Below are 19,069 nucleotides of genomic sequence, written 5' to 3'. Positions count from 1 at the left end.
GCTTGGACCTTTTGAGGATCGGCGCCATCTCCGGGCCTTCCCTGGATCCTGGTACCGGGAGGCCGTGCTTCTTAGTCTCAACCCCCGGAGGCTCCGAGAAGGAAAACTAGCCCGAGCTGGGCGGGGCGGGACAGGGCAGGGACGACAGGCCAGCGCCTCCCTGGAGACATCCCCGCCACTCTCCGCCCTTCTTGCCCTGGGTCCCCAGACCCCTGGCTGCAGTGGTCAGGGCAGCTTTGCTGACCGGATGTTAAACTGCGAGAGTTGTGGCACGTGGACACCATTCTGCGTGTCTTGACTATGTAAAACAAAGACTGGGAATCAATGTCTCTAGAGGCCATCCCAGCCTTGTCCTCGGCCCAGATGAGAGAGGCCTGCCCTGAGACTTCTTCGGGATGGAAACCATATACTCTTTTCCCTGTCTGGATCCCAGACCCTTGCCTGCAGGGAAGTTCTTTCCGTTGTCTTTCCTCTGAGCCTGTCCCGAAGGAAGAAGGAGAGTAGCTTCACCCCCACCCCCACCTCACCCGTGATAACCACTCTTTGGAAATCTGCAAATTGGAATTCTCTCCTTGGATTTTCTCCAAGGTGAAAACCTCCGACTCAACTTTTTAGATTACTTTTTTGTCTCCAAAAGAGAACCTTAGAAGGGACTCTAGAGTGGTAACTGAATCCAAAAGCACACCCAAAACGGGAATCTCCTGGCCCCGTTCCTACCCCCACACCAGGCATAGGCACACGCAGTCCCGGACAGCCTCAGCCTGAGCATTCCAGAGGCCAGAAACTCGGTACTTGCTAAGGCAGCCATTACTGGATAGCACTCTAGTTGTTAGAAAGCTCTTCCTTACACTGTATCAGGAGGAACCCCCACCCCTCCTCGCCTGGCAACTTTCCCACCTTACCTCTCCTGGCAGAGGCCCGGTGAGAGTGGGTGTCAGTGTCTAGAGCTTTAGCATGCTCAGGAGACCCCCCACCCCCACCCAGGCTCTCGGTGCCTTCCTCTCAGAGCCAAGAGCTGGAGAGTGGGAAGGGGGGGCGGGGGGAACCACCATTTCTGCCCTGCTACAAATCATTTCCAAGCCGGTGACTCAAAAATAGTAACAGTTGTTGAGTTGCATCTCATTTCCATGTTGTCTATTTAATGTGCCAAAGTACAGAAGCAATTCCTAAGGTCCCTACCTCTTTCTCAGTGCCCCCCACCGACTCTCCCTTCCCACTACTCTCCCTGGAAACATTTCCTCAGCCCGCCCCATCCTCTTGATTCGCAGCCCTAGTGGTCCCAGGAGGAGAAACTGTTGGTCTCAGTGGGAGCCGAGCAGGAAGAAAGGCGGGGCCGGCGGGGGCAGCGGCCGCCGCCGCCGCCGGGGTGAGGCCCTGGACTGCAGCCCCCACCCCTTAGGAGCCTCCGCAGGTCCTGGCGGAAGCGCAGGCCCAAAAAGGCGTAGAGCACTGGATTGAGGCCGCAGCGGGCGAGGGCCAAACCCCCGGTCACCAGCAGTGCCAGATCCTTGCGCTTGCTGGCCGGGCAGCTCCGCTCGCGGGCCGCCAGGAGGTCGGCAGTATCCAATAGCAGGGCGAGACTGTAGGGCAGCTGCAGCACCACGAATGCCGCCACCAGGGCCACCACGACGCGCAACGCGCGCCGGCGCTCGGGCCCCCTGGTGGCCAGCAGCGTGCGGCCCAGGAGCGCATAGCAGGCCGCCATGACGCCCAGCGGCAGCGCGAAGCCCAGGACCACCTGCGCCACGGCGCTTGCCCCTTTCACCGTCTGCGTGAGGCCCTCGGGGAAGATGAGACGGCAGCGCCGCTGGCCTTCCCGGTGCCCATCCTGGCTGAAAAGGAGAGCGGGCAACGCCAGGAGCAGCGACAACAGCCACACGATGACTGAGACCAAGTGTGCACGGCCCGGCGCCGAGGGCCTCGGTCCAGCTGGGAGGGCCCGCGCGATGGCCACGTAGCGGTCGGCGCTGATGCAGGCCAGAAAGAGGAAGCCGGCGTGGAAGGAGGCCGAGTAGAGGCCAGAGATGGCACGGCAGGTGGCACTTCCCAGACTCCAGCCTTGCAGAGCCCCGGCTGCGGCAAAGGGCAGGGTCAGGGCCAGCAGAAGGTCGGCCAGGGCCAGTTGGAGCAGGTGGGCAGAGGTGGGTGAGCGGGCAGCACGTCGGGCCGCCAGATGGGTGGCCAGGACCAGGCCATTGCCGGCCAGACCCAGTGCAGCCACCGTCAGGGAGACACTGGGTTGGAAGGCGCGACTGAAGGCCTGGACGTCGGCCTTGTAGCAGAGCTCTGGCAACGGCTCAACCGAATATGCCTCATCCTCCCCAGAGTAGGGGCCCCAGGAGACCTGAGGAGGCCATAATGAGAAGAGAGACCTTATGAGACAAGCCTCCACCACACGGCTCCCCCTCCCACACAAGCATTCCAAGCTAGGAGCCGGTGTGTGACCAGGTACAATGGTACAGCACACAGGGAGAAGACATAAACTCTTTTCCAGACTCTTCCTAGCATATCCTCGACAGGCCTTGACTTCCGGCGCACCCCTCCTGTCCCTACATCCAGCTTCCTGGGTGACCTCGAGCAAATCATTTGCTTTTCTGGCTCTCCAGCTGTCTAATATAGGTAATGTGGAGATCAGAAATCCCGACCAGCCCTCCTGAGGGGGTGGTTTGAAACGAGGATTGTTTGAAATAAGGAAGATAATGAATGTGAAGCATTTGTGCTCTCTGAAGGCCCAGCGTCTGCATTATTAATAAATCTTAAGAGCTTCCGTTCTTTTGCAGCGCCATCTCCTGGAAGAACACCCATATTCAGACTTTGCCTCAGACTTGGTCCCTGGAATCCTTGCTTGGTCTGGAGAATCGTTTTCTACCTCTCCTTTCCCTTCTCTCCTCCTCACCCCCACCCCTAAGCTTCCAGTACAAGGTTCGCTGAACTACTCATGATGTAAAGGTTGGACTTCAGGTTTTCTGGGCTCAGTTAGGACCTTAGACCTCAAGATTCAGCTCACCCTTCCTCTCATCCCCAGTCGTGTCCCCCAACCCCAGCCTCTCATTACTAGCCCCTTCTATCTGGAGGGCCGCTGGTCCCAGAGGGTTCCAGACATCCTAGGTAAATCATAGGAAGGCAGAGACTTGGTGCCAGGTGGGGAATCCCATCCGTTCACCTTTACCCTCCCTCCCTGTAACCCTTTCCTCCCCCCTGCCCCCACTCCCACCTGTTCTGCGGGCTCAGTCCCCATCTCTGGCTCAGTCCCCATCTCTGGCTACTCAAGTTTCTGAGGTAAAGCCACCGGGGAGAGAAGTTATAAACTAATGGGACAGGAAGGAAGGGGCGGGGAGAAGGGCCGAGATGGAGGTGGGGATGAGGGTCTGTGGGCCCTCTTTACCTAACTTTCCTATTCTACCTCCTAAAAAAAATTTCCCTTTACCTTGCCAGTAGAAAAAGAATGGGTTTTGGAATATTATCACTTGGTAGCTACCTGTGGGATCTGAAGAATTTTTTTTTTTAACCTCTCTGAGCCTCGGGTTTTTCATCTGCAAAATGGAGTGAGATAAAAATGCAGAATTCACAGGGTAATGAAGGTGCCTAGCACGCGTGCCTGGAGCAGAATTTGCTGTCTGAAAATGTTAGATTCTTTTTACTTACACTTCTCCCTATCTCCAAGCACCCTCCCTTTCCATCTCTCTTCTTGGATTTTCCAGGATCCCCCAGCCGGCCCCTGTCTCCCTTCCCCCATCTCTGCGGCCACAGTCCCTGTAGCCTCGAGTTATTCAGGGTATTTCCCGGTGGCGGGAGGCTCTCTACCCCCGCCCTTTCGCAGCGGGGCTGAGGCGCGCGCTTGCGCGGGGTCTGGGAAAGCGGCGCGTGCCCGGAGAGCGAGGCTGGGGAAGGGGGGAGGTGAGAGGAGAGAGGGTGGAAGGAGAGGAGAGAACAGCAGAGAAGCAGGAACGGCACCTAGGGAGACAAGAAAGAAGGTCTGGGGGAGAGTGGGAAGAGAGAGGGGTGGGTAAGGGGGAGAGACAGCCATTCGTTGCAAAAACCCAGGAGGATAGCCCGAGCTGGAACTGGAGCCCTAGCCGGAGCCGGGCACTGGAAGGCGGCCGCCGAGACCCGTCAGCCCTGCATGATGCGTCTCCGGCTTTTCTGCATCCTACTCGCCGCGGTCTCAGGAGCCCGGGGCTGGGGCTACTGTGAGTGCCGGGCTCGCAGGCAGGCGGGGTTAGGCCCGGGAGTACGAGGTCTGCAGGGCGGGTCCCGCACCGCATTGCGGCTGGGTGGTCGCGGGTCTCTTCTCGGCCGGCGCGCACTCGTGCGCTTTCATCCTTTGCAGCCTCTCCCCCGCGCTCCGCAATGCAGCTCCGAGGCTGGCGCGCGCGCCCGGGGCTGGGGCTGGGCTCCGAGCTGAAGATGGAGTCGGCCCGGGCGGGGACTTGGGGCTGGGATCCAAGCGTGAGCGAGTGCCGGGTTTGAGGGTTGGGAATAAGAGTGGTACCGGTGACTCGGGCTAGGGTTAAGGGGACTGGGGCTGGGCTTGGAGCTGGCCCAGGGACCAGGGTTTGGGGTTTGCGGCTAAGGCTGGGGCTGGATATGGGGGTTGGGATCCATGCAGTATTTGGTGAGCCAAATCGTATAGATGGTAAGTTTGGACATGGAACTGGTGGTGCTAGGAATGGCTGGGGTTGGGGCTAGGCCTGCATTTGGGCTCCGTGCAGGTTTGCAGGTGCTGCTGAATGGGACTGAGGCTAAGTCTGGGGACGGATTGATGTCTTGGGGTGACTCAGGTTCTGAAAGATGCTGAGGTTTGGGATTGTGTTCTGGGGAGTACTGAACTCCAACTGGTCCTTGGGAGGGTCTGACCTAGGGGTTCCCCCAGGAGGAGACGGCAGCTTCCCCTCAGTGTGCAGCTGTTGCTGCAGGCCAGGTTGAGCAGGTGGTTTAAGTTAGGGCTGGGTCTGCACTGGGGGGAGTGAAGATCAAGCACCAGTTGCTCAGCGTTCTGGGCCTTTGGAAGGACTGGGAGGGGCCGCCCTGATAAACATGTCTGTTCCTGCAACCCAGACGGCTGCGACGAGGAGCTGGTCGGGCCCCTGTATGCACGCTCCCTGGGCGCCTCCTCCTACTATGGGCTCTTCACTGCGCCCCGATTTGCCCGGCTGCACGGTGAGCACGGTGGTGCCCCATGGTGGGGTGAGGGACTCTGAAGGGCTAGAGGTAAAGGGGGAGCTAGTAGTGAAAGCCCTTGTCCCTTCTGTAGGCATAAGCGGATGGTCTCCCCGGATTGGGGACCCAAATCCCTGGCTGCAGATCGACCTAATGAAGAAGCACCGGATTCGGGCTGTGGCCACGCAGGGCTCCTTTAACTCGTGGGACTGGGTCACACGTTACATGCTGCTCTACGGCGACCGAGTGGACAGCTGGACACCGTTCTATCAGCGAGGGCACAACGCGGTACTCCAGGATCCCTGCACACACACTTGGGAACCTTCCCAACTGTGTGACCTGGGCTGGGCTGGGCACAGGTTTGGGGGAAGTGGGGGGGGAGGTGGTGGTGAGGGCACAGATGAGGAGCAGTGACTTTCACTACAGGGACTCAGTCCAGAAGGACCGTCTGCTTGCCGTGTGTTCAGGATGTGGCCAATTGACAGGGTTTAACAGGTGATGGACAGGGAGGCCTGGCGTGCTGCGATTCATGGGGTCGCAAAGAGTTGGACACGACTGAGCGACTGAGCTGAACTGAACTGAACATACTTCAGGGTAAAATCTGGGAGAGCTTCTTGGAGGAGGCGACATCTGAGTTGACCTTTGAGGAAATACTGGGATGGTGGAGAGGACGCTCTAGGCTAGGGAAACTGTAAAGTCAGGAAGGCGGAGGAGATAAGGACTGTCTGCCTTCCAGAGGTCGAGATTAGCTGGATGCGACAGCTGCGGGCTGGGAGGCTGTGGAAAAGCAAGCACAGTGTGGGAACGTGGTCACCCCCTCCCCTTGCCCTTAGACCTTCTTCGGTAACGTGAACGAGTCGGCGGTGGTTCGCCACGACCTGCACTATCACTTCACGGCGCGCTACATCCGCATCGTGCCCTTGGCTTGGAACCCGCGCGGCAAGATCGGCCTGAGGCTTGGCCTCTACGGCTGCCCTTACAGTAAGGGTGCGGGGTCGTGGTGGGGGCGGGGCGGGAGACAGAATCCCCCGACCCCCCACCCACCTACGGTCCTTCCTGCAGAGTCCGACGTGCTGTATTTCGATGGCGATGATGCCATCTCGTACCGCTTCCCGAGAGGGGTCAGCCGGAGTCTGTGGGACGTGTTCGCCTTCAGCTTCAAAACCGAAGAAAAGGACGGGCTCCTGTTGCACGCCGAGGGCGCCCAGGGCGACTACGTGACACTCGAGCTGCAGGGGGCGCACTTGCTGCTGCACATGAGCCTGGGTGAGCTCGCGGCCGCGGCGCGGAGCCCCAGGCTCTCCTCCCACGTCCCTTGCCGCACCTCCTCCGCGAAGCCGCGCCCTATTCCTTATCTTCCCCTTCCTTAACTATTTGGACTCATCTGCCTTCTTCGTGTAAAATCTGGTGCTTGCGAAACTCTGGACTGGGAATTAGGACAAGCGGATTCCAGCACCTAGCACCTACCAGCGGTGTGACCTTGGACGAGCACTTCCCCAGTCTGTTTCCTCATTGTAAAAACATTGTATATACGTATACAGGCGCGCGCGCGCACACGCACACGCACACACACACACACTCCTGAAGCGTTGTTGTTTTGTATCTCATTCGCTTTCCATAATATGCACATGATGAGGTAGAACCAGCTATCGTGCCCCGTTTTAGTGATAGGAAGACAGAGGCTCAGAGGGATTAAATGACTAAGTCCGTACTTGCCAATGGCCACCGATCCACCGCAGGCTGAGGGTGGTCCAGTCTCTATGTGCCCACCCTCCCTGGCCGTCCTGGGCCTTCAGCAGTTCGTCCTCTGGGTTGCAGGCTGTTGCTCCGCCTGGGGGGTTTGCTGGGCGGTAGGGCCTAAGTGGGGTTCTCCAGGTTCCCGGTCTGACCCTGCCCTACCCCACCCTCAGGCAGCAGCCCCATCCAGCCAAGGCCGGGTCACACGACCGTGAGCGCTGGCGGCGTCCTCAATGACCAGCACTGGCATTACGTGCGTGTCGACCGATTTGGCCGTGAGGCAAATCTCACCCTGGACGGCTACGTGCAGCGCTTCGTGCTCAATGGCGACTTCGAGAGACTGAACCTGGACAACGAGGTGAGCAAAGAGGGGAGAAGCCATTTGGCTAAGTGAGATGCTAGGTAGGCCGGTGGGGGGGGAGGGAGGTGGGGGCGGCACTTCTTTCAGAGGTAAGACTGTTTTCTGAACATGCTAGCAGGAGTTGGCAAACTCCCAGAAAAGCTTGGGTTTTTGTTGTTGTTGCTGGTGTTAGCATGCCGGTTTCCGGGCTCTACCCCAGAGCTGCTGAGATGGAGTCTAGAAATCTGGACTTGGGGGATCAGGCAAGATGAGAAAATTGCTCTCTCCTGGCCCTGATGTGCAGATAAAGAACCCCAGACAGGTTCATCGACTTACCCAAGGGCGTGCAGCCAAGTTGTGGTGGGGTCAGGGCTAAAACCCAAGCCTCAGGAGGCCCAGCGAGCTTCCAGCTTCAATACCGATACTGGGGGAACGTGTGTCTCAGACCTCAGCCTGAGCGTGGGAAAGTGGACGGGCGGGAGCGCGAGAAAGGCGCGCACTCTGCCGCATCTAGGGAAGCTTACTCCTCACCCCGCCCGCAGATGTTCATCGGGGGGCTGGTGGGCGCCGCGCAGAAGAACCTTGCCTATCGGCATAATTTCCGCGGCTGCATAGAAAACGTCATCTTCAACCGAGTCAACATCGCGGACCTGGCCGTGCGGCGCCATTCCCGGATCACCTTCGAGGCCAGTGGGCAGGGGGATCGGGGAGGACGGGGCATCAAAGCCTCCGGGAACAAGTGGATGGAGCGGGGAGAGATCTTGAGAATCATCTAAAAGCCGAGGAGCCTTCTCCCTAGCCAGCTGCTCACGTTGGGGGCGAGGCATCACTGACTCACAGGAGGTGCTAAAGGCCAGCTTCCAACCCCGCTCCCGCCTAGTTAAAAGCTGCGGTCTGGTCTCACCATCTCCTCAGTTATAAATGAAGAGAATACGGTGTGGCGGCCCGGAGTGGCTCGGCCAGGGGTCACACAGCGCAGGGGCTAAGGAGGGACTTGAGGGCTGTTTAGGTATTATGTGGTACCCCCTACTCCAACTCAGGAGCTAATCAGGCGCTCCTGAGATGATCAGGAGATGATGTAGATCAGCGAGAAGAGTCCTGAGGGCTGACTTGGTGGCTGGAGACCTCTCCACACCTGGACGTTTTTCTGGGCGGGGTGAGGTTGGGGAGGTACACCCAGGGAACCTGGCTCCTCACAGAGGCCGGGGCGTGGCATCAGCTTGGGTGCTGATGCATCCTCACTTCGGTCCCCAGGGTAAGGTGGCATTCCGTTGCCTGGACCCGGTTCCTCATCCCATCAATTTCGGAGGTCCTCACAACTTCGTGCAAGTGCCTGGCTTCCCCCGCCGCGGCCGCCTCGCAGTCTCTTTTCGCTTCCGCACCTGGGATCTCACTGGGCTGCTGCTTTTCTCCTCCCTGGGGGATGGGTTGGGCCACGTGGAGCTGATGCTCAGTGAAGGGCAGGTCAACGTGTCGGTGGTGCAGACCGGCCGAAAGAAGCTTCAGTTTGCCGCTGGTGAGCAGAGGGAGAGGAAGGGGAGGCAAAGGGACGCCAGAGCAGGGCAGAGACACAGGAGACTGTAGACCTGGACTGAGACCTTTGCATCTCAGAGGGGTGAGGGAGGGAAGGGAGGGAACCCTGCAGGAGGTCCCAGGATTAGACAGCTGGGAGTTGGAGGGCAGGGCAGATCTGAGGGACTAAGGCTGAGAATCCTGGTACTCCATTTGGAGGGTCCCTGTAGGTATCATTCACTGATGACTTTTGACTCTGTGTCAGCCGCTGGGGTTCCACATAGTGAAGAGAGACATTTGGGGATGTCACCGCTCAGTGTGATAAGTGTAAATATGGGAAGCACAGAGGCTGCTGTTAGGATAGAGTTGGGTTGCTGCTTCTCCACTCAAGACACTCTTCCAGAGCATGGTGCCTCCCCCACCCACACTGTCGTCCTGTCCTGTCCAGGGTTCCGCCTGAATGATGGCTTTTGGCATGAGGTGAATTTTGTGGCCCAGGAAAACCATGCAGTCATCAGCATTGATGATGTGGAGGGGGCAGAGGTCAGGGTCTCATACCCACTGCTGATCCGTACAGGAACCTCATACTTCTTTGGAGGTAAGTGGAGGTCAACCTGGCTAGACCCCTGTCTCTGGGTGGGAAGGCCCCATCTAAGTCCACCCAGATAGGGCTACATGGAGAGTTTTGTAGCAGTAAATCTCTCTTGCCCCTCTGGGGCCTTGGGGACTGGAACGTCACTGTCATTGTCTACTGGCCCCCTTCCTTGCTTCCTTCCTTCATGTCTGGCTCTCCCTTGGCATCTCCCTGGGGGAGGGTCGCTGGAGTCTCCCCTGGGGAGGGCCTCACAGGGGTGGTTGCTCCAGGTTGTCCCAAGCCAGCCAGTCGATCGGGCTGCCACTCCAACCAGACGGCGTTCCATGGCTGCATGGAGCTGCTCAAGGTGGATGGTCAACTGGTCAACCTGACTCTGGTGGAGGGCCGGCGGCTTGGATACTATGCTGAGGTCCTCTTTGACACATGTGGCATCACTGATAGGTATCCAGAAGCCCCTCTCCCTCCAAGAGGTGACCCCCTCCAAAGCCCTCTTCCACGGTCTCCCAGTGATGGGAATGGCGTTTCTCAATGATCTCCCTTCTGGTCCCAGCTCCTGAGTCTCCCACCTGGGAATGATTGCTTCTTGACCTCTCACTTCCCAGTTATTCCCTTAAAGTGTCACATGCTCAGAATGGAAATGAAGCATCTGTTTTTGGTCCTAGAGGGTTTTCTTTGGGGGGAGGTGAGGATGGGGATATAAGGCATAATTAATTCCTTTGGGGAAGAGGCAACAATAGTACTTGAGCCCTGAGGCCTGCCTAATGCCCCAGCATTCAGGCTTCTACCTGGCTACTTAAGTGGAGTATGTTAGGTGGGTTCTGGTGCTCTCAGGACCTGGGACTGAAGCTTGTAGGGGTCAGACCCTACTCTGCAGCTCCCCATAAGGTTCCTTCCCTGCGTGCTGACCCCCTCCCCTAGGTGCAGCCCTAACATGTGTGAGCATGACGGTCGCTGCTACCAGTCTTGGGATGACTTCATCTGCTACTGTGAACTGACAGGCTACAAGGGGGAGACCTGCCACCAGCGTAAGCCAGTTGGAGTGTGGGGGAGAGTCTGGGGGAGAGTCAGGAAGTTTCTGGGGATCGTGAGGCCGCTAAAGATGGTGGGGCTGGCCCTTCTAGCCCCCAACCCCATAACTACCTTTTCCCCAACTCACTACCCACCAGCTTTGTATAAGGAATCCTGTGAGGCTTATCGACTCAGTGGGAAAACTTCTGGAAACTTCACCATTGATCCTGATGGTAGTGGCCCCCTGAAGCCATTTGTGGTGTACTGTGATATCCGAGGTAAGTGGCTCTGATTGAGGGGTGATGGGCAGCGGACGATGAACTGTGGGAGTGTGAGGGGGAACAAGGAAGGATGGGAGGGTGGACCGGAGCCAGTAAGATTAAACGGTGGAGGGGTAAATGAGGACAGAGCGGGAAGGGAACATTCAGGAGTTTGTAATCTAGCCTTGCAGCTAGATCTCAGCTTCCTGATCCATTCCAGCTGTCTCATGGCTGGCCTATGATGTTGGAGACTTAGAGCTGGGCTGGCATGGAGCTTCTGGCCTCATGTATTGGCTCTGAATTGGCGACAGTGGTGCTGGAGGCAAGTAGGAAGGTGGGTAGAGAACGCTTCTCTCCAGCCACAGCTCCGCCTCATCCCCTCCCCCAGAGAATCGGGCATGGACAGTTGTGCGCCATGACAGGCTGTGGACGACTCGGGTGACAGGTTCCAGCATGGAGCGGCCATTCCTCGGGGCCGTCCAGTATTGGAATGCATCCTGGGAGGAGGTCAGTGCCCTGGCCAATGCTTCCCAGCACTGTGAGCAGTGGATCGAGTTCTCCTGCTACAATTCCCGGCTGCTCAACACAGCAGGTTAGGGCTGGGGTGGGGAGGGCAGGGTGAAAGCTGGAGGAGAGACCCATGGGGTCTGGGAAAAGAGCACCAGAGGGCTCAGGAAGTGGTCTGGGCTGGTTGGAAGGGTGAGGGAGGAGCCCTAGGCTAATGGAGGCAGGGCCTGGAAGCTGCCTGCCCCTCTTCCCCAGGAGGCTACCCCTACAGCTTTTGGATTGGCCGAAACGAGGAGCAGCACTTCTACTGGGGCGGCTCGCAGCCTGGGATCCAGCGCTGTGCCTGTGGTCTGGACCGGAGCTGTGTGGACCCCGCTCTGCACTGTAACTGTGACGCCGACCAGCCCCAGTGGTAAGGTGGGGCAGTAGAACAGGGCTTTCAGGATGCTGGGAGCTGCCGAGCAGCAAGGGCTGAGCCACTGCATCCCCACCCCCACAGGAGAACCGACAAGGGCCTGCTGACCTTTGTGGACCATCTGCCTGTCACTCAAGTGGTGGTGGGGGACACGAACCGCTCCAGTTCGGAGGCCCAGTTCTTTCTGAGGCCTCTGCGGTGCTACGGCGACCGTGAGTGGCAGAGACTTTTTGTGTGCCCTCGCAGGGTCGGCTCTGTAGTTCCAAAGCCCTGACCCACTGGGTGGGAGGGGGGCGGTCTCCAGGACACCCTGCCAGACACCCTGGCTCCATCGGTGACATGCCCACACCTGTTCCTCTGCACCTGCACCTTCCTCTTGCATGACACGCCTTAGTCTCTCCCTGGGTTCCCCCAGCTGTCCCCCTTTGCCCTGTCGCCTGCCTCCCGCCCTGCTGACAAGGCCTTCCTCCATTTGGTTCTGTAGGAAATTCCTGGAACACCATCTCCTTCCACACTGGGGCTGCACTACGCTTTCCCCCAATCCGGGCCAACCACAGCCTTGACGTCTCTTTCTACTTCAGGACCTCGGCTCCCTCAGGAGTCTTCCTAGAGAATATGGGGGGCCCTTACTGCCAGTGGCGCCGACCTTATGTGCGGGTGGAACTCAACAGTGAGCAAGCAGACACTGTGGGGGAGGAAGATCCCTGGGGAAGATGTGGGGTGGGTGGAGGCTGGGGTAAGTGGCAAGGCCAGATGCCCCTTTGAAAGGAAGCATGGGAAGGGCTTTAGATGGGCCTGGCTTCTAGACCCAGCTCCATCTCGATAGCTGGCTTTGTGACCCTGAGCACCCACTTGGCCCCCCTGGACCTTTGGCCCCTGAGTTGTGAGTGAGGAAGCTGGACTCCTGTGGGTTGGCTGGGGGAGGGGAGTGTGGGGCTCCTATTTGATGAGCTATGCTTCTAACCTGAGAGGTGGGGCTGGGAAGCTGGCTCCAGGGATCTGGGAATGTGGGAGAGCAGAGGTATGAGGTTTTAAGCACTTTACGGGTTTTGTCCCAGGCTGTAAACAGACTGGGCTTCCCAGGTGGTGCAAGCTAGTAAAGAATCCACCTGCCAATGCAAGAGACATAAGAGACAGGGGTTCAAACCTCTGGGTCAGGAAGATCTCCTGGAGAAGGAAATGGCAACCCACTCCAGTAATCTTGCCTGGAGAATCCCATGGACAGAGGAGCCTGGGGGGCTACAGTCCACGGGGTCACAAAGAGTCGGACAGGACTGAAGCGACTTAGCACGCCCACGTGTAGACAGATGGAGGGACAGTCAGGGAGCTCCAAAGAGCAGAGAAGAAGGGCTGTGTCGACCCCGTGAGGGCCCTGGGGGCTCTGAGTCCTCTCCCCCGCCCCTACACTGTCCAGCATCCCGGGACGTAGTCTTCGCCTTTGACGTGGGGAATGGGGATGAGAACCTGACGGTGCACTCAGACGACTTTGAGTTCAACGACGATGAGTGGCACCTCGTCCGGGCGGAAATCAACGTGAAGCAGGCCCGGCTCCGCGTGGATCACCGGCCCTGGGTGCTACGGCCGATGCCCCTGCAGACCTACATCTGGCTGGAGTACGACCGGCCCCTGTATGTTGGTGAGCAGCAACCTGGAGGCAGGTCTGAAGCCTCTGTCACCACCCTACCCTCTCAAGGCCACTCTCCTTGTTTCCAGGAACCCCATCTCTTAGGTCACAATCCCCTCAGCCTCACAGTGAGCCAAGGCCCACCCTTCCTCTCCAGTCCCTGGCATCTTTTCCATTCTTATAGCCCTCCACTGCCTTTGCAACCCCGATACTTTCCCCCATCTCTGCTCTACACCCGTTTCTCCACCTGCCCACCTTCCCCCCAGGATCTGCAGAGCTTAAGAGGCGGCCTTTCGTGGGTTGCTTGAGGGCTATGCGTCTGAATGGAGTGACTCTGAACCTGGAAGGCCGTGCCAATGCCTCTGAGGGTACCTCACCCAACTGCACAGGCCACTGCGCCCACCCCCGCTTCCCCTGTTTCCATGGCGGCCGCTGTGTGGAGCGCTACAGCTACTACACCTGTGACTGTGACCTCACGGCTTTCGATGGGCCATACTGCAACCATGGTCAGTGCTGCTGGTTATGGGAGGAATGAGCCAGAGGGCATCATGGGATGTAGGGAGGGCAAGGAAGGAGGGAGGATGCAGTGTCAGCATCGGGGAAGACTGTGTTCATCCTGCGCTCCTGAGCTTTGAGCTGGGCTCTCAAGCAGTTGAAACTGCTGGGTGATTCCAAAGGAATAAAGCGGGACAAGGAAGGGATGGCACAGCTAGCTGGCACTACAAGAACAACAGCAACAAAACAAATAACTTCCCCATCTTCTCACTGTCGCCAAGGGAACCCAGGTTGCCCCCCTTGCAAGCATATCCCCATCAGGCTGCACGATGCCCTCCTATGCCATTTCCTAGTTGACAATCGCTGCACACCTAAAACATGTCTACAGCCTGGTTCTTGGTTAAGGTGAGCCTTGACATTCACCATAGCAAGATTCTGTACATACACCAAGAACACATCCTCCCCAAGGCTGGTCTAGGAGGATGCATGAGCAGGTAGGTCACTGGTGAGATAGGAAGACACAGGGACTAAGGGACCCACAGAAGTCCTTTGGTCTTGGTTTAGAAGTGTGAGTAGTGGCAGGTGGGTTTGTGGTATCTTGATTCTAATTCTGACCCTCCACCTACTATGTATCCTCAGGCAAGTTGTGGCCCGTTTCAGAGCCTTGCTTTCCCCATCTGTAAAGTGCAGGGATTGGATCAGATGATCTTTTCCATTTCTTAAGATTTTAAGATTCCATTCCATGACATAGGGCCTCCAGGGGACCTAAAAGTGAATGGAGATGGGTTGTGGTGTAGCAGAAACTGGGGACACGTGCCAGGTGGTGTGCGTGGATGACATACATAGCGTCTGGAGGTGGGGACGGGCCCTGACTTCACTACCTCTGCCTCAGACATTGGCGGTTTCTTTGAGCCTGGCACCTGGATGCGCTATAACCTCCAGTCGGCGCTGCGCTCCGCAGCCCGGGAGTTCTCCCACATGCTGAGCCGGCCAGTGCCGGGCTACGAGCCTGGTTACATCCCTGGCTATGATACTCCCGGCTACGTGCCTGGCTACCATGGCCCTGGGTACCGTCTGCCTGATTACCCGCGGCCAGGCCGGCCGGTGCCAGGCTACCGTGGACCTGTCTACAACGTCACTGGAGAGGAGGTGTCCTTCAGCTTCAGCACCCAGTCTGCCCCCGCCGTCCTGCTCTATGTCAGCTCCTTTGTGCGTGACTACATGGCCGTGCTCATTAAGGAAGATGGTGAGTTCCCCACGGCTCTCACCCTCCACTCTAGCTTCGTCTGGATGCCTTCCATTCTCATAACTGTTGACCAATACAAGGACTCATGTGCTCTTCCAAGGTGGCGGCTTTGGGGGACTTCCCTGGTGCTTCGAAATGCAGGGGCCACAGGTTCCATCCCTGGTCAGGGAACGAAGATCCCATAGGCAGCATGGCGAAGCCAAAAAGAAAAAAAGATGGGGATTCTGGGAGCTGAGGGGAGACCCCCCTCTTCCTTCTTCCCACCCCACAGGGACCTTGCAGCTGCGCTACCAGCTGGGCACCAGCCCCTATGTGTACCAGCTCACCACCCGCCCTGTGACGGACGGCCAGCCCCACAGTGTCAACATCACCCGGGTCTACCGCAACCTCTTCATCCAGGTGTGTGCCAGGGGTTCAGATCATAACCTCATCATCAAGGCTGTGGCAGTGGGAAATGGCAAATGTTCAGCATCTGTAGGGCACATTCCAGTGTACAGAGAATGTTCACATGTAGTATCATGGGACCTCACAGTTGCCCTGTGAGGCAGTTCAGGTAGGCAGCTCTTCTTATCTTCGTTTGACTAGTCACGAAAGGGGCTCTGACAGTAAAGTGGTTTCCCCAAACCACCGTAAGCTGCAAAGACAGGGCTCAAAACCAGTTTGTGAGGTTTTTAATACCAAATCCTGTGTCTGGGCCCAGGACTTGCCTATGTGGGACTGAGTTAGAACCCACCACCAGTCGGGAGAGGAGAGTCCCAGCCTGGTCTGGGCTATGTCTGCTGCTGGTTCGCCCTCTCATCTCCTTTCCCCTCCCCACTCAGGTGGACTACTTCTCCCTGACGGAACAGAAGTTCTCACTGTTGGTGGACAGCCAGCTAGACTCGCCCAAGGCCTTGTATTTGGGGCGCGTTATGGGTAAGCTGGGGTTGAGACGGCATTTGGGGTCGGGAGCTGTGGACTCCTCTGGAGTCCAGAGGAGGGTGAAGGATGGGGAGTGGCAGTGAAGGTGCTGCTAAAGAGAAGTGGGAACCTAGGGGTGGTGAGAGGGGCCAGGGCTGTTGGGAGTCTAAGCCCCCTTCTTTCTGGGCTGCCTCTCCCTCAGAGACTGGAGTGATTGACCCAGAGATCCAGCGCTACAACACGCCGGGTTTCTCGGGCTGCCTGTCTGGTGTCCGATTCAACAACGTGGCTCCTCTCAAGACCCACTTCCGAACGCCTCGACCCATGACCGCGGAGCTGGCTGAGGCCCTTCGTGTCCAGGGAGAGCTGTCTGAGTCTAACTGCGGAGCCATGCCACGCCTTGTCTCAGAGGTGCCCCCTGAGCTGGACCCCTGGTATCTTCCCCCAGGTACATCCCCAGGGACACAGAAGAGGAAGGGAAAAGAGGGACAACAGGGAAAGGAAATGACTCTTAATCTGCAGGAGGCTCCTCCTAACTGGTGCGTTCTCTTTTTTTCAGACTTCCCGTACTACCATGACGACGGATGGGTTGCTATACTTTTGGGCTGTGAGTGGCACCGTCCCTACCCTGACCTCTCATTCTACCCTCTGGCTGTCAGCCTTCCCTCCCTGTCCCGTATCCTCAGGCCTGAGGGGTAGTGAGGGCACTCAGTATATGGTGATGCCAAGAACCGTGACACAGGCTTTGCTGAAGGTAGTTGATAATCAGCTTGGAGATTTTTAAATATTGGCAGATTCTATAGATTTTAATAGAAATGAAATGAAATATTAAAACTGGGCCAAAGTTTTTACAGTGATGTGCCTATCACTGCCTGACTCAATATATCATTTCCATTGCTGGTCACGTCTCTGACTTTATGACTTTGTGGATCAGATAATGTTCACTTCATGATAAGCAGCTTAAGTCATATGCTCCTCTGTTGGGTCATGGCCACACATTCCCACCAAAGTCAGGGGTTTAATATCTAAAAGGTCCCAGAATTAGGCAGGAACTGTGTCTTAAAGAGTGCTTTACTGCACTATAAAAGAATACATTTTATGGTATGTTAACTATATCTCAATAAAGCCGTTATAAAAAAAATAAGTGGGGCTAAAGCTAAGGGATGAGGAAACAGGGGTAGAGTAACATCCAGAAAGATGAGAAATTGGTGTAAGTACCAAGGATGTTGAAAGAGAGTATTAGAAATAGAATTCTATTATTAGAAAAAGAAATTTATTAAACTTTACATATACCATATGAGAAACAGAAATTCTAATATTAGAAACAGAATAGAAGCCAGGGCTTTAGACCAACCAGACACATCAAGAATAGCTTGATGTGGTTGTACAGCTGATGCTGTCGGACACATATGCTTTAGGCCAAAAGGATACATGTGTGTCTGTGTATAGGTGAAACCCAGAGATCTGCCCTGAATTGTTCCTTTTTTCTCTTTCAGTTTTGGTGGCCTTCTTGCTGCTGGGACTGGTGGGAATGTTGGTGCTCTTCTATCTACAGAATCATCGCTACAAGGGCTCCTACCACACCAATGAGCCCAAGGCCACACATGATTACCACGCTGGCAGCAAACCTCCCCTGCCTACTTCAGGCCCGGTCCCGGCCCCAGCCCCAGCCTCAGCCCCGACCCCAACACCAGCTTCCACCCAAGTTCCAGCTCCAGCTCCAGCCCCAGCTCCAGCCCCAGCCCCTGGCCCCCGGGACCAAAACCTACCCCAGATTCTGGAGGAGTCCAGATCTGAATGAATCAGGAGAGGGGCTTCAAGGACCAAGCCCGTCTCCTCCGAATTCCCCAATCCCGCCTCCACCCCATCCTCGCAGGGACATGTGGCTCCTCTTAGCTGGCTCTGCTCATCTAGAGGATTTCCCTCTTGCCAAGTCTGGTGGGCAGAGCTACAGATGGGACCAAAGGGAGTGGCTGAGCCTCACTGCCTAAAACCAATGCCCTGCCCATCCCCATTTCCCCAGGCTCCTGGTTGTTTGCCTGCCCCAAAGAAGCCTCGTGGGGTTGGCCCAGGCCTTTCCTGCCAGTCCTGTCCCAGCTACGGCCAGGGATTAACACCAGAGTGCAGGGGAGATTAACCACCTCCCTTCAAATATTCAATCTCAGCAGGGACAGATGTGTGGGATTGCAGGGGCGCACAGGGCATGGGGGGAGGCTGCTCAATCATACCCCCCAGCCTCCCCCCTCCCCTGCAGAACATCTCCCACCTGCTTCCCCTCAGTTGGGGGTTAGGAGGGCTTCATTGCTGCCCCTCTACCCCCCTTTGCTGTTTTTTACAGAGACCGAGAGGCCTCGCTTTAGCACCTTAGTACCTCCGCTGCTTTACACGCTTTAGCCAAAGCCATAAAAAAACTTGCAATGTAGAGAGAATAATGCAGACACTGACTAGCCAGCCCTCTACTCTTCCTCCCTCCTCCAAGATATGCAATAGCCTTGGTGCCTGTCCAAAGGCTTGGCCCCCCTCTCCAATGCATGAGGAGCCCTCTTTCCTCCGCTCAGAGATGCTGCTTCATTTGTCTAGGAGGTCATATCCTTTATATATATTTTTTGTTGCAAAGTCTCTCTCTAGAGAAACTATATATATCACTCTAATTTTTTTAAATTATCAGTTTATATATAAAAGACAAAATCAATTGACTGTCCTGTTCTGTGCCCAGTGTGCTTCTCCTATGTTGAGAAGCCCAGTGTGCTTCTCCTGTGTTGGAAGTCTCATGAGGTCTGCTGGTCACTCACCCAAGCCTGATCAGCCTCCACTCTGAAGCTGTGCTCTCAGTCTCGGAGCTGTTCTAATAAAGCAGAGTGACAGAGCTCCAGTCTGTGTGTGGTAGTTGGCGGTGTGGCTAGCGGATAAGCGGGATGACTTTCAGGGAACTAATCTGACAGCTCCAGAATCTTTCATGGGGAGCGCTTGGAATCCCGGCATCGCCTGCTGGAAGGCTGCTTGGTTCTTGCCAACCCCCTGCCCCAGATCTCCCCCAACCCTGGTCTCCGTGGACAAGTGGAGATCAGAATACTCAAGCTTCCCCGGATCCTTCCAGGGTTCATCCCTGGACCCCAAAGCACACAGCACACAACTTGCCAAAATGGATTCTACCACTTTATTCAGATAAGAGGTCACAAGCCACAGGACTTTAAAGTGCGTGAAATTCACTGGCAACAGAGCCGCACATATACCAGCCTCCCCCATCATCCCCACCACCTCACTCCATCC

At 56.7% G+C, this 19,069-nt stretch overlaps 2 protein-coding genes across 2 annotated transcripts; one reads left to right on the top strand and one right to left on the bottom strand.

The window, feature by feature from the left end:
- Positions 1 to 6: 6 nt before the first annotated feature.
- On the bottom strand, positions 7 to 3,737 carry CCR10 (chemokine (C-C motif) receptor 10). Its single transcript, XM_010842502.1, has 2 exons — positions 3,215 to 3,737; positions 7 to 2,344 (listed from the first exon to the last, which is right to left on the bottom strand). The coding sequence occupies exons 1-2, from the start codon at positions 3,254 to 3,256 to the stop codon at positions 1,271 to 1,273; spliced, it is 1,116 nt and encodes a 371-aa protein (XP_010840804.1). The 5' UTR covers positions 3,257 to 3,737; the 3' UTR covers positions 7 to 1,270.
- An 86-nt stretch (positions 3,738 to 3,823) lies between these two features.
- CNTNAP1 (contactin associated protein 1) lies at positions 3,824 to 18,665 on the top strand. The gene is made up of 24 exons (XM_010842501.1): positions 3,824 to 4,190; positions 5,059 to 5,160; positions 5,255 to 5,448; positions 5,994 to 6,141; positions 6,223 to 6,426; positions 7,071 to 7,255; positions 7,780 to 7,923; positions 8,492 to 8,753; positions 9,198 to 9,347; positions 9,614 to 9,785; positions 10,263 to 10,369; positions 10,511 to 10,630; positions 11,001 to 11,204; positions 11,375 to 11,531; positions 11,619 to 11,746; positions 12,019 to 12,204; positions 12,949 to 13,170; positions 13,425 to 13,664; positions 14,546 to 14,899; positions 15,171 to 15,298; positions 15,721 to 15,814; positions 16,002 to 16,247; positions 16,359 to 16,406; positions 17,296 to 18,665. Exons 1-24 carry the CDS (start codon positions 4,124 to 4,126, stop codon positions 17,598 to 17,600), a joined length of 4,167 nt encoding a protein of 1,388 aa, XP_010840803.1. The 5' UTR covers positions 3,824 to 4,123; the 3' UTR covers positions 17,601 to 18,665.
- Positions 18,666 to 19,069: the final 404 nt, after the last annotated feature.

The sequence above is a fragment of the Bison bison genome, unplaced genomic scaffold, assembly GCF_000754665.1.
Source record: "Bison bison bison isolate TAMUID 2011002044 unplaced genomic scaffold, Bison_UMD1.0 scf7180017864180, whole genome shotgun sequence".
NCBI classification, from domain to species: domain Eukaryota; kingdom Metazoa; phylum Chordata; class Mammalia; order Artiodactyla; family Bovidae; genus Bison; species Bison bison.
Note: the sequence above shows the minus strand (reverse complement) of the source record. Positions and strands in the feature narration are given on the sequence as shown.